Raw genomic sequence first — 14,707 nt, 5'->3', positions numbered from 1 at the left:
TTCCTTGCAGGAGATCTGTGCAACTGCAGCTCGGTGGGCAGCGCCGGATGCAACCTGACCACGGGGCAGTGCCACTGCCTGCCTGGGTACACGGGGCCACGCTGCCACAGCTGTGCCCACGGCTTCTTCCCCCAGCTGGGAGGCCAGCAGTGCCAGCCCTGCAGCTGCAGCCCTGCTGGAGCCACCAGTGAGCAGTGTGACCAGTGAGTAACCCATGGTTCTGCACACAAGGCATTGGGATTTGGTGTGGTTTGGGTTTTGGGCAGGAGCGGGTCTTGTCGTCTGTGCTGGTGTTTAAAAGGAAAAAAAATAAGCAGGAGGGAAGCTGGTCTTAAAAAAAATTTATGAAGATTATTCTTCCTCATTCAAGAGCTGAATTATAAAAATTCAAGAGCTGACCAGTGAGTAACCCACGGTCCTGCACACAAAGTGTTGGGATTTGGTGTGGTTTGGGTTTTGGGCAGGAGCAGGTCTTGTCGTCTGTGCTGGTGTTTAAAAGGAAAAAAAAATAAGCAGGAGGGAAGCTGGTCTTATAAAAATTCATGAAGATTGTTCTTCCTCATTCAAGAGCTGAATTATGAAAATATCTGTGGTTGTGGCAAAAGCCCTGGCAGCCCCCAAGGGAGCTGACTTGTGTTTTGGAGTCACATGGAGGCAGAACCTCTCCCAATGCCTTGTGCATGTCTTAGTGGGACTGCCCTCACTCCTGAGCTGGGAGGGGAGCAGGGGCTGGGGTCTGTGGAGGGGTTTCTTTTCCAAAGGGATGGGTTTTATGCCAGAGGCAGGCACAGCTTTGTGCTCTGCCCTCGCTGAGCACTGGGGTGGAAGCGGCGGCCCGAGAGCAGAGTCAGCTCCTGCCTTGCCTGGTGTTTACAGGCAGCAGAGCTGATGCTGGAGCTCTTGTATAATGAATGTGTTCCTCTTCATTTCACCTCACCCACCCTCACATCTTGCCCTGTGAAAGCTGGCACGCAATGGTTTTCCAAGCAGTGATCTGTCAGCCATCAGAGGCAGTGCCTGAGCTGGAGGATCTCTGTTCTGCAGGATCACACCCAGCAGCAGCCCTGGGCCACTGGCTCTGCACCTTGTGCTCATGGGGACAGCAAGTTGCAAAGTCTCTCCTTGGAGGAGAGCTCAGCAACCACCCTGCAGCAGCTTCCAGCCTTCCCAGGCTGCCTTTTTGTCTTCTAGGGCTGGGTCTGGGCTCAGTGTGTGTTGAACACCTGCAGGTCCCTGCCAGGACAGGGGCTGAGTCAGAGTCAGAATGCTCTGCAGGGACATGCTGCCTGTAATTATTTTATACATTATCTTCTCCCAAACGACCAAACCCTCTGTTGATGTCCTTCCTTTTTGTTTCAGTGTTGCATTTTTCTGCTTGCATAAGCTCTGACAATTCATAACTTAAAAGTAGCTCTCCAGTTGAGGAAAGTGACCTTCTTACTAAAAGAGGTGATTCTTGAGGGTGGAAAGTATGAAGTTTTATCACTTTTTTTTTTGTGGCTGTTTTAGTATGGGAAGATGTGCCTGGATGCATCAGGGTTTGCTACAGAATTGAAAGTGTGATTGTGGTCAGATCTATTGGAAAGGCGAATTGGGCAGAAAGGCAGATGGGGCAAATCTTATCCTTGGGAACTGGGAGAGGAGGGGAAATGCTGATGGAGCAACTGGGTTAACTGGGTTAACTTACCCCAGCTCTGAGTTGCTGGGCAGTGGGTGAAGCATGGACATGTCTGGTGTCTCCCCATGTCTCACTGCATGAGGGGAGCCACGGAACGCCCTTGGGAGCTTCAGGTGAGATGCTCTGAGCTGTGAAGGAGAATGAGGTGGAGCTGGAGCCATCTGTGTGGAGCCAGAAACAGCAGGGACTGCCCAGCCTCTCCTCAGCACCATTTCCCAGCCTGGAGGGATGGGGGAGATGCTCATTCTCAGCCATTCAGAAGAGACAGCACAGGGCGAGACGTGGAGGCAGATTTGGGGAGGGGGATGTTGCTAACAGAGATCACTCTGTTTCCCTTCCCGCCCCACAGGGGTTTGCTGCAGACAGAGATGACCTCTGGGTGTTTAAAAAGAGAAAAATAGGTCAGTTGTCTGTGTTGCAGGGCTGGGGGCATCAGAAGGGCTGGTGTGGTGATGTGTGTGGGAAAATGGAGTGGGACACAAAGGGCAGCAGGGCAGGTGCTCCCCCTGCTCCTGTAGTGTCAGAGGGGGCACCAGGGCTGGGCACAGCTCCTGCTGCAGCTGGCAGGGCTGGGGGCAGGCACCAGGGATGGGGGGATCTGGCTGATGGGTAGGAGAACCTCCCATGCATTGCAGGGCAGTGGGTGTGTGAGTGCAGGAAGGGATTTTTGGCTCTGTGCTGGCAGCCCTGGGTGGCTGCTGAGCAGTGCCTGGAGGAGCAGCAGTGTCCCTCAGGCAGTCTCTGCTCAGGGATGAGGCACGCAGGCATTGCCCAATACCAGCAACCAGCTACTGTTTTGTTGACATGGAAAATCCTGTGAGTTGTACGATTTATTTATTTAATAAAGCACCAGCCCAGCTCGACTTGCACAAGTGAATTCCTGTGTGAGGCTTCAGAGGAGAGCCATGGCTGTTCCACTGGGGCTGTGGGTGGAACAGCAGCAGAGATTTTGGACTCTGACCCTTTCTAAGGGTGGCTGATTGGAGGGGCAGAGTGCCCAAAGGCCGAGCCCTCGGGGCACACAAAGATCCCTCTTAGCTTTCAGTCAGCTCTCCCAGGCTTTTGTAAAAGTGCCTTTTAAATACAGCACCACCATATGATGATTATTTGTATTATTTCTCAGCACGCTCTTGGGCTGGCCAGATGGCAACCCAAGTGCCCTGTTTGTTAACCAGACCTCAAATGCAGACCATCAAACAAAAATTAAAAAAATCCCTTTCCTGAGGCGCAGAGTTGATTTTGGGAGTGAACATTGACCTGACATGCTGTCGCTATGAATGGGCTCCATGGCTGCTAATCAAAGCTCTGTTTTGGTGGTGGTTTAAATTTGATAATCTAGGAAGATCCACACAGATCCCCCTGTGGGATGGCAGAGCATTTCTGTGCTCTGGTTTGGGTGGTTTTTTTGTTGGATGAAAAGCTGTGTGTGGCTCAGGCTGAGGGGCTGAATGGAGCCCTGGGCTGCTCAGAGAGGGCTGACACATCGTGGACAGGGGAGGGAACTGTCCCTGCTGTGGTAAACGCCTGGAAACCTCACACAAAAATCACATTTCTTTGGGCTGGATGCGGTGCAGATGCTTGCTAAAGATAGCTGTGGCCTGGAAGTGTTCACAGTCCATGGAGGAAGGGTGGGGAGAGAAGCTGAAGTTCCAAGGGCCACGGTCAAGGTCAGAGTGGTGGAGAATGAGCATGGTGACTCACGTGGGTGCACATGAGGGCTGGCAGGGCTGTGTGCCTGCTCTGGGGACAGGGACAAGTGGGGAGGGTGCCTGGCAGTGCCCTCAGCCCATGGGGATGTAGCCCCAGCCAGGAGCTGCATCTCTCACCATCTTTTGGAGCCCTTGAGTTGAGGGCTGTGCTGTGTCCTCTGAGGAAAGCAGAACCTCCCAGCCTGGTGGGGAGTGGAGGTGATCAGTGCTGCTGGGGAAGGTCCCCATGGCTGGCCAGCCCACATCTCCCCTGTGCAATTCTTTTCCCTTTTTTCTTTCATGTGAGCAGCAGTCCTGTGCCTGAGCTCTCATCTCTGGCTCCCCAAGGCTGGTCAGGGAGCCAGGCAGAGGCAGCAGGAGCGGGCTGGGGTTGGTGGTCTCCAGTCCCAGTAACCAGGGCAGCACTGGGGCTCCTCATGGTGTTTCTGGCCCTCTGCACCCTTTGGCACCCCAAGTGCCACCCGTGTCCCCAGGTGAGCCAGCACACAGAGCTGGGGTGAGCAGGGAGAGGGAGGGAGGTTTGTGTGAGGAGCCTTTGGTTCTGCAGCCCTCGTGCCCTGGTGTGAGGAGCTGTGCAGGCTCAGCTCTTTAAACACACCCTGAGATAATTCTCCATGCAAACCTGGCTTCTGGCTGTGGGGTGTGAAGGAGCAGGACTGCAGCCTGGATGAGGCAGCATCCCCCTCCTGAGGAGCAGGAGATGGCAGATGACTGTGCAGTTTTTGTTTATTTTTACCTTGCTGGCAGCGCTGCCCATCCCCATGTGGCACTGCAGACATGGCCCAGGGCAGCCCAGTGTGACCCAGCTCATCTGCAGGAGGGTTGGCCTGGATTTACCTCCTTTGAGGTGTTTATCCCAACTTTTCCCAGCCCAGCACTGGGGTGTGAGTGGCTCTTCCTTTCCTGAAGCTGTGGGGGCAGCATGTTTAGCCCACGAGCAGCTGGCCCTGCGTGGGTGCTCCTGTGGGTTTGGGATGTGAGTGAGGAGTGGAGCTGTGAAGCAGAGATGCTGCTCAGAGATGCTGCTGCCTGGCAGGAGGGTTCAGCCCTCAATTCCCTGTTTTCCTGGCAGGTTTTGTTTTTTAAACTTGGTTCTAGGGAAGAGAAGTGATGCAGCAGTGCCAGGGAACAAGGGGAGAGCTGTGGCTGCTGGGGGTTTTAGGGATCACAGAATATTCTGGGCTGGAAGGGACCCACCAGGATCATCCAGTCCAACTGCTGACCCTGCACAGACACCCCAACAATCCCACCCTGTGCCTGAATGTTGCAGCTGGAGCTGTGGCAGCCTTGGGGCTGGGACCATTCCCTGGGGAGCCTTTTCCAGTGCTCAGCACCCTCTGGGGAGGGACCTTTTCCTGGTATCCATCCTAAACCTCCCCTGACACAGCTTTGCCACATGGTTTACCTAAACCCAGGTTAGCCATCTAAACTGGGTTAGGTTTTCCCAGTTTCCTTAAAAATCTCAAAACTAATCATGCACATATGCTGCCACTGTCCCTAGAGCAAAGAGATGCCTGTTAAACTGGGAACTGTGGATCAGTTTAAGTTGCTCCCTCTGCCTGTGCCTCAGTTTCCCCACAAGTAGAAGGAAGCAGAACTCCAGCAGACAGCCTGAAGGTGATGTCTGGTCTCCTTTGGTTGCTGTGGGCTGAGACCCCATGGCCAAGGGTGCAGTGCTCTGCTGCTTTGCTGAGCCAGCAGCTGCAGAGACAGCCCTGTGATCCCAATTCCTGCATGGCTTGTGCTGCAGGCTGGGCATAATTCATGTGAGAGACAGCTCCTGTCACTCATTTCCAGTGGAAAAAGGGAGAAAAAATGATAACACACATATAAATACTCAAGTATTAATTCAGAGATGCATTACCCCCTTCAGGGGACCTCAGGCTTTGTGTTCACGTTAAAAGGAGTGAAGGCAGAGTGTCCCTGGGCATGGCTGTGCCCCGGAGCAGGGAGGGCAGGGCCATCCCTGTGTGCTCCTTTGTGGTGGCATTCTGTGTGGAGAGGCTGATCCTGTGACCCCAGCTCGTGGGGATTTGCAAGAGCCTGGACAAAGTGCTTTGTTGAGGCCTCTGAATAAAGGCTGGGGGTTCTGGGGGACCTTGGAAGCTGGGCAGGGAGAGCCACACAGTGGGTCTGGGGAGCTGGTGGGATGTGGGAGGGAGCAAAGAGACTGTGGGGACAGCCTGGTGTGGCACAGTCTGGACACACCTTGGACCCCATGTGAGGCAGGATTTGGTGGGGTTTTTTCAGTGATCAGGAAATGCAGATCCATTGAAATTCAAGCTTTTTGTGGAGCTTCACCAGCCTGCAGGGCTGCTGGCCATGCCAGACCCTGGGGGTTATTTGGGGGAAGTGATGGAGTTGTTGTTTTGCATAGATAAAAATCTTCATTTTCTGTCTGCACAGTGTCATCACACTTCTGAAATGTCTCTCTTTTGAGTGGGATCTCTTTCCATCCTGCTGCATTTCAGCAATCCAGCAAACCACACCAGGCACTGCTCCCCTTTGGAGATGTGACCTTGGGAGCTGAAACCCTCAAGGACTTGTGCTTTAAAACCCCCCCAAAACCAGACAAACCCCCTTTTTCTCTTTAAAAAGACTGCTGTCCCTTTTATAGATTGGATGAGCACAACTGGTGGCTCATTATCTCCCAGTAATGCCTTGTCAGCATCACTCTGCAGAGAACAGATCTTGTTTTGTAGCGGAAATTATTACATGTGGACGTCAGAAAAGCAGAAGAATACCCTGTTAAAGCCTATTTTTCTGCATGGTTTAATTATCTAAATCTCTCCCCTATCCCAGCCTCTCACATCCTTTATATCTGATTAGCTCTCCTCCTCCTCTCTCCCCCCACAGGAAGGTAAAGGCACCTGAACCAATTTTTATTCAGTTGCAGGCAGGAATGGGAAATGAATGAGTGACTGGACACAGCAGCAGGGAGAGGTGGATTGTTATCATCTCCCCTATGGTAATTATGGCTTCTCAGAAATCCTGTTATTTTGGGGATTTTCCAGCAGGCTTTGCCATTCCTGTGTTGTCTGTTGCAAACTTTGCTGCTCTGGCAAGCACTGACTGCCTCACAAAGAAATATGGGCTCAACTTTTTAAGTTTTGTGGTTAAATTCTGGTTGAGAGGTGACGCCCAGTGTGTACTTCAGGCACTGCTTGTACCCTGGGTCTTCTGCTGTCTGAGGTCTGGGGATGGAGGGGCCCCTTTGGGCACTGTGGATGTTCAGTGGAGACCACCCCATCTCCCTGGCACCCCCATTGATGTGTCCTTTTGGCTCCCTGCACATGATCCCCAGGGTTACTCTGGGAATCCAGCACCCACCAGCTGAGGCTGAGACTTTGCTGTGAGTGGGGAACTCCTGGAACTGTGCAGGATCCCATCCAGCCTCCCTCTGCAGGGTCAGTGTGGATTTTCCATTGCCTCCCTCCCCTCCTTCAAGGGCACCTCACCCAGAGGGCACAGCCTGGACATTCCTGGCTTTCCACAGCCCTGCCTGGACATTCCTGGCTTTCCAGAGCCCTGTTTGGGGATTCCTGGCTTTCCATAGCCCTGGTTGGAGATTCCCAGCCTTCCACAGCCCTGCCTGGAGATTCCCAGCTTTCCACAGCCCTGCCTGGAGATTCCCAGCTTTCCAGAGCCCTGCCTGGAGATTCCTGGCTTTCCACAGCCCTATCTGGGGATTCCTGGCTTTCCAGAGCCTCCTGGTTTTCCAGAGCCCTGCCTGAAGATTCCTGGCTTTGCACAGCCCTGGCTGGACATTCCCAGCTTTCCAGAGCTCAGCCTAGAGATTCCTGGCTTTCCATAGCCCTGCCTGGAGATTCCCAGCTTTCCAGAGCCTCCTGGCTTCCCATAGCCCTGGCTGGAGATTCCTGGCTTTGCACAACCCTGGTTGGAGATTCCCAGCTTTGCAGAGCTCTGGCTGGAGATTCCCAGCTTTCCATAGCCCTGCCTGGGGATTCCTGGCTTTCCACAGCCCTGGCTGGAGATTCCTGGCTTTCCACAGCCCTGGCTGAACATTCCCAGCTTTCCATAGCCCTGCCTGGGGATTCCTGGCTTTCCACAGCCCTGGCTGGAGATTCCTGGTTTTCCACAGCCCTGGCTGAACATTCACAGCTTTCCAGAGCCCTGCCTGGGGCTTCCTGGCTTTCCACAGCCCTAGCTGGGGATTCCTGGCTTTCCAGAGCCCTGGCTGGATTTTCTTGGCTTTCCCTGGCTGCTGGGGGAGCAGGGGCTGCGGAGGCGGCGGTGGCCAGACAAGGTGGCCCTTTGACATTTACAGAGTGGCCTTTCAGAGCTGTGAAGTGTTGAAGTGCCCCTGCTCCTGCCCTACAGAGCAGCTGCCATGCCCCAGCACGGAGTGAGGAATGTGGCACACAATGGGCCAGTGTTGGCCCCCATAAAGCTCTGCTTCTTGTGCCCTCCACAAAGGGGCTCACTCAGAGCTGGTGGCTGCTGCAGGGCTTGGCCCTGGCCCCACTGGCTCTCCCACAGAGCCACCTCAGCCACCAGCAGCTTTGGGTAGGGGCTTTTTCCTGCTCTCCCCTTCCCCACGTGCTGATATTCAATGACTGAGTGACAGAAAAGTCAGCACGTGGGTTGGGAGGGTGCTTGGTACCCTCAGGATGGGGCCTCAAGCTGCACCAGGTTGGGCATCAGGAAGGATTTCTCATGGAAAAGGTTGTGTAGCATTGCCCAGGGAGGTGTGGAGTCCCCATCCTGAAGGTGTTCAGCAGACTGGACATGGCACTCAGGGCTCTGGGATGATCAAAGGTTGGACTCAGTAATCATGGAGGCCTTTTCCATCTGAATGATTCTGTGATTCTGAGTGTTAACAGCATTGCTTTCCCACCAAAGTGTCTTGGAGCATTTGGTTTTCAAATGTGAACTTTTCCACATTGCCCAGGAAGGTGTAAGAGAGATTCCTGCCCTGGCTGCTGTCAGACACCCCAGAAAATCAGCACTAAAGGAGCCCAGCTCCCTGGAGGAACACTCCATTTTTGGAGCCATCTCTTCTGAATCCTCCTAATCTTGCACAGAATCCTTTTGTCTTATCCCATCAAAGTGTGACAAACCTTTTCATGGGGTTTGTTTTAGAGATGCTCATGGTTCAACACGATTTCCCTCGTTCCCACAGTGCCTGCTGTGAGCTGTGGCTGTTCCAGGGACACCCTGTGCCCTGCTGGGACAGCTGAGGGACATTGCTGTCACTGGGGCTTCCCAAAGGGACAGGTGAAGCTGGAGATGGCCAGGAAGGGCTGGTTTAGCCCTCATTTCCCTCTTTTTTAGGGCAGTGTGGCCCTGCCCAGCTCTCCTGGGGCTGCTTGGGGAGATGCTGAGCTGGGCAGGGTGAGCTGTGTGCTCTGGGCTTCAAGGGAAAACAATAAATGTATTTGGATAAACTCTTGTTGTAGGTTTTGCATGGTTTGAGACCCATGGGAGCTCCCTCGTTCTCTGCCTCTGCCCCAAAATCTGACCAATCTCACATGTTTTGAAAATAAAGGCACAAGAGCTTGGTGCTGTGCTGTTCAGACTGGGTCTGACATGGCCAGGGAGTCCCTGGGCTCTGACTGGGGCTTTCCTGGTGTCTGGGAATTTATTCAAAATTAATTTCTCCATTCCTCCTCCTTTGGGGGGGGGGGGGGGGAAGAAAAGGAAGAAGAGGAATGATTGGAGCTCGCTGAGGGGTTTCTGTGAGACCATTAACTGTGCACAGCTTGTCTCCCCACAGCCCCTAAGGCCATGGTCCTTCATCCTCCCATCCATCTTGTGCCTGTCACGTCCCTGCTAAAATCAAGATGTTTCTGTGCAGGAGGAGTGGGGACCCCTTGCAGATGTGGCTGCAGGCTGCACATTGTGCTCTGTCTCAGATCACAGACACTTTAATGCTTTTTCCCCCTTGTGATGAGGCCTTGAGTTCCTGTGCAGCCTGTGCAAAGTGAGGGCAGTGCCCCAGCTCCAAGCCCAGCCCCTCACTGTGTCCTTCCCCAGCCACCAGACCTGGCAGGAAATCATCTGCAGGATGCTCTGTGTTCCCTGTTCTCTGTGTTCCCTGATCCTCAGACACTTCAGGTGGATCAAAACTGCCTCTGTCAGTGCCCAGGGCAGGGCTGGGTGTCTCTGCTGTGTCCCCTTGACTTCTGTCCCTGTAAAGCTGCAGTCCTGTGTAAAATCCCAGCTCAGGGAACACTTGGTTGTCACCAATGGCACAAATCTCTTGGCAAGTGTTGGGATCCTATGGCTCTTCCCCCTTGAGAGGAGTGGAAGGGAGCTGGAAATGAGACATAATTTGGGGTGTAGGCTGTTGCTGCCCCAATATTTTATTTACACTGCCCTGCCCCATGGCTGTGGGAATGCTGCTGCCTGGGGTGGCTGTGTCCCAGTCCAGCCCCTGAGGCAGAACAGGGTGCTCCTGCCTTGGGGGGTCCCAAACCTGCCATATGGCCCTTGTCCCCAGGGGTCACAGAATCACAGAAATTCTAGGCTGGAAGAGACCTGTAAGATCATCAAGTCCAACCCATGTTCTAACACCTCAACTAGATCATGGCAGCAAGTGCCACATCCAGTCTTTTTTTAAACTCTTCGAGGGATGATGACTCCACCACCTCCCTGGGTAGATGATTCCAGTATTTGACCACTCTTTCTGTAAAATACTTCCTCCTTAATTCTAGCTTACATCTCCCTTGGCGCAGCTTGAGACTGTGTCCTCTTGTTCTGTCTGTTGTCGCCCAGAGAAAGAGACCGACCCCCAGCTCAGCACAGGCACCCTTCAGGAAGTTGTAGAGAGTGATGAGGTCACCCCTGAGTCTCCTTTTCTCCAGGCTGAACAACCCCAGCTCCCTCAGTCGTTCCTCATACGGCTTGTGCTCCAAGCCCCTCACCAGCCTCGTTGCTCTCCTTTGGACACGCTCAAGCATCTCAACGTCCCTCCATCATTCCATGCTGGCTCCAAGCCTTGGATGTGGCTGTCCCTGACCAGCAGTCACTGCCTGCTCCTTTGGCCAGTGCCTCATGTGCTGGTGATGGTTTTAATCAGTAGGAAACATCTGTAAGGTTGATGGATGATGTGATGGTGACACACACCACCTACACGCTCCCCAGAGTGAGTGTATTCATAAAAACCTGCTAGAAACCGATGCTGGCAGGAGACTTTGATTACTGGGAGTCTGGTTTTATCCCAGCAGATATTTGTATCAATTCTTTGTGAGAGCTGAACGTTGGCTGGCCTCACAGGGGTTAATCATCATCTGAAGTGGAGTTGAGTAATTGATGTTGCTGCATCAAAACGTTTCCCTCTTCCCATCCCCCTCGTTCTCCCCACTTCCCCCCAAAAAGAAATTCTTGGCTGATACTCAAAATCCAGTTCAGTTCTCACTGTGCAAGTATTAAACTGTGGGTCTTTTCTTTCAAATTTCTGGATTTTTATGGGCACAATTGGTCTGTTAACAGGATTTTTTTTTTTTTTTTGGTGGTTTCAATGCATTTATATCATTGACCTTTGCTTTAAAAAGTGTCTGACAGACTTTGCTGGGCTGGAGCTATAAAAAGGAGTGTTGTAAGGGGGCTTTATTCTGTGGAAGCAATGACCACAGGCAAAGCTTTATATTTGCTGAGTGATTTAATTCTTGCACATGCAGGACTTGGCTCTGTGCCATGTGTAACATGTTGAGAAAAGGTCTGTTCAAGAGGCATTCAAACCAAACTTTCCAAACAGTCTTTTTTTTTTTTTCTTCTTCTTCTTTTTTAAGCTTTCTTTCCTGTTATTTCTAAGCTAACGAGTAAAATCAAGGGACTGTGCCCCAAAATGCTGAATTGAGCTCCAGCAGGGTCATTGGGGAAATAAAACTCCTTGAAAGCAATGAAATGGGAGTCTGTGTGGAAGCAGGGAGGAAGAGGAGGGTGTCATTGAGAGAAAGGCTGGGTCAGGGACACGAGGGAGTCAAACAGAGCTCTCTGAACTCCAGGAGGAAGCCAGGGAGGGTGAGGATGATGCAGCTCAAATGCTGCATCCCCAAAAGATGTGTTTGCAGCCTAAACATCAGGTTTTCCTCCCCACAGCACTTGCTTTTCCCTGCCTGCCCCTGCCCTCTTACAGGAATAGCAGTAGCAGGCAGGAGCAAATATTAAAAAGCTGCTTTTTGTTTGCGCTCATTTTAAACACTGTGACAACGTTTGGATTAATGTTGGGTCTTGTGAAAAGCTCTTTAAAAGTCAAACATTCTGAGCTGCTTACCAGCCAAACATACTGAGCTGCTTACCAGCATGCCTTTGAATTTTGCATCTGCCTGCTGCACTTCCAGATAATGGCCTGGAGAGCAAGGAAACATCATATTTATTTCTTCTTCTTGTAATCAGGCCATTAAATATCCTTGAGATTTCAGATTCTGCAGGTATTTAATTGTGTAGCCCCTTGGGCTGAGGTCTGTATTTTGGGGAGTAGTTCCTTATTCCTTTGGCAAACAAACAAACAACAGAAATACTGAATTATGCTGATTTCTGACGGAAGCAATGTCTTGCCCAAAACATCTCAATCTACAGCATTTCAGTTAAAAACAACACATCAGCAGTGCATCAAACATCTATTAGTTTTAATCAGCAGATTTTTCTGGAGGCTTTTAGGAGCAAATTGTGCCTTGCTCAGTCTTTCCAGGAGGAGAGAGGGAACAATGGATGAGCTTTGTGCAGGCACAGTGAGCCCTGAAATGCTGACTTTAAAAGGTGTTTCAAAGGTGTTTGGGCAGGAGGTTACACAGGGGAGAGCTCCAAGGGTGATGCAGCATGGAAGGGCTGTCTGTCTGTCTGTCTGTCTGTCTGTATCACCCCCTCTGCAGATAAATCCATCACCTGGAGGGGACCAGTGCTGTTTATCTGGGTTGCTGTGGTGGCTCCCTGCAGCAGGCAGGGCTGGGGTTCCTGCAGGTGCCCCCGGGGCTGTTGGGATGTGCAGGGGCACTGAGTGCTCTCTGTCCCTTGGCTTGGCTGTTCCCAGTGTGCCCAGGTGGGATGAGGCACCTCCAGAGTGTTTGTGCCCAGGGCTGGATGGGAAGGAGCATTTATCCATTCCTGGGATTCCTCTGAGGGTTGAGCTAAATGCTGCCAGTGTATGAAGTCTGTTATGAAAGCAAAGCATTGGAAGCTCTCTGTGTGGAGAGAGTAGCACAGAAAGCCAAAGGAATGAGGGTAACCTTTGCTTTTTATAGCTCCTGGTATTTGTTTGCTCATGGCAGCCACCAGCAATGCCCTGTGTGTTCACAGTGCAGAGCTCCACCCTCCCTGCAGTCACACTGTGCCCAAGCAAACAGCTCCTGGCTGGGTCAGCTGCAGTGGAAACCTCTGCTGGGGAGGGGAGAACCCTCTGTTGTCTCTCCCTGGCTTTGCTGGGTGGAATTCAGCTGCAGAGAGGGGTCCTTGGAGATGGGGAAAGATAAATGGGATCATGGAGGAGGAGAGGAGGGAGTGCAGGTGGCTGACACCTGCCCTGGCTGGAGCCAAGCAGGACACATGAGCTGCTGCCCCAGCTCCCAGGGGAGCCAGCAGAGCAGCTGGTGAGCAGGGAATTGTCTGCTCACACGAAAATCTGGGAGGTGCTGCTCAGCCCTGGTGTGGAGGGGAGAGGATGAGCCAGGTGGGTGCTCTGGGATGGGTCAGGCACAGTGACCATGGCTGTGCCAGTGTCCTGCAGGACCCAGGGCTGGTGCAGGTGGAGCAGGGACTCCAGAGGGGCTGTGGGAGCATCTGATGCAAGGGAATGGCTCTGGGCAACTGGCTTTCTGGAATGAGCAATGATTTCTGGTGCCCAGCTGGAAGTTGCTGTCAGGGCAACTGGCTTGGCAGACACTCGTCCTTTCTGGAAGTCCCCATCACTGTTTGGAAATGGTTGTCCCTGTGTTTCATGTCCTGCTTCCAGCAGAAAGGAATACAGGGAGTCCCAAACCCTGCCTGCAGGTTTGTACCTTGGATGCTGCCAGCACAGCCAGATCTCACTGTTTGTTTTTCCTCTGCAGCTCTGGGAAGTGCCAGTGCAAGGTTGGTGTCACGGGCCTGAAGTGTGACCAGTGCAGTGAGGGCTTCTACAGGTTCAACCAGAGCACGTGTGAGCCCTGCCAGTGCAACAACCTGTCCCACAGCTGTGACAGCTCCACAGGTGATGATGTCCTCTTGTCCTTCGCCTGCCCCCTCTTTTTTCTGTTCTCATTCAGCACACTCTGCCCTTGTGCCCTTCATCTACATCTTTGTGCCTTGTACACCCAAAATCTTTACCTTAAACTGAAATGGAAATGGAGGGTTGGGGCTGGTCTCCTTTGAAGGAAGGCTGTGAGAGCTGTGTGCTTTAGCCCAGAGCCCTAACTCAGCAGCCTGTATCAAAAACTGGGGCTCTATTGTTCTCTGCACTTACACAAACACACAACATGGGCTTTTAAAGACCTTTTGTTTAGCTGCTGTTTACCTGGAAACATACCCTGGGCTGGCACTGACGTAAGGGGACCTGCTGCCACAGATAACAGGATTAGAGCTGCTAAAAACTGCCAGCATCTCATTAATACTGCCCACTTTTTGTAAATTGGCCTTGCTCATTTTCCCTGATTATTTCTTTGACTGTCTCTCACTCAGATATTGATGGTGTGCAAATGTTGAGGCACCTGTGCTTGAGCAGCTTATGGGAGTGCATGGGGAGCCCAATTGCTTTGTAATGTCACCTGGGAGGAGAGATCCTGGAGGAGAACTCTTCTGCTTCAAATTCCAAATTCTCCTCAAACTCTCCTCAGAACTTGCAGGCTGAAAGCCAGTTCTGTAATATTTATCCAGGAGCTTAGAAAGGGATAATAATTAAAAGTAATGTTGCAGAATTTGCTGGCAGAGCTCATGAAATCAGGTACTTCTGGGCAATTTGTGCCCCTGTGTTCCCTCATAGGCTGTTTGTTTGCAGCACAGGAATGCCCAGGTTCCCTCATAGGCTGTTTGTTTGCAGCACAGGAATGCCCAGGTTCTGTCATGGGCTGTGTTTCCAGCACAGGAATGCCCAGGTTCCCTCATGGGCTGTGTTTCCAGCACAGGAATGCCCAGGTTCCCTCATGGGCTGTGTGTTTGCACAGAGGAATGCCCAGGTTCCCTCATGGGCTGTGTTTCCAGCACAGGAATGCCCAGGTTCCCTCACGGGCTGTGTTTCCAGCAGAGGAATGCCCAGGTTCCCTCATGGGCTGTGTTTGCAGCAGAGAAATGCCCAGGTTCCCTCATGGGCTGTGTGTTTGCAGCAGAGGAATGCCCAGGTTCTGTCATGGGCTGTGTTTCCAGCAGAGGAATGCCCAGGTTCCCT

At 52.3% G+C, this 14,707-nt stretch overlaps 1 protein-coding gene across 1 annotated transcript in view; it reads left to right on the top strand.

Annotated features, from left to right (window-relative positions):
- Window positions 1-14,707, top strand: part of MEGF9 (multiple EGF like domains 9) — a 52,392-nt gene that overhangs the window by 24,732 nt on the left and 12,953 nt on the right. Inside the window, exons 2-3 of the mRNA XM_058038507.1 lie at window positions 11-203; window positions 13,398-13,537. Coding sequence (XP_057894490.1) covers window positions 11-203; window positions 13,398-13,537 — 333 coding nt within the window. The remainder of the gene's footprint in view (window positions 1-10; window positions 204-13,397; window positions 13,538-14,707) is intronic.

The sequence above is a fragment of the Melospiza georgiana genome, chromosome 20 (assembly GCF_028018845.1).
Source record: "Melospiza georgiana isolate bMelGeo1 chromosome 20, bMelGeo1.pri, whole genome shotgun sequence".
Taxonomy (NCBI): Eukaryota; Metazoa; Chordata; class Aves; order Passeriformes; family Passerellidae; genus Melospiza; species Melospiza georgiana.
Note: the sequence above shows the minus strand (reverse complement) of the source record. Positions and strands in the feature narration are given on the sequence as shown.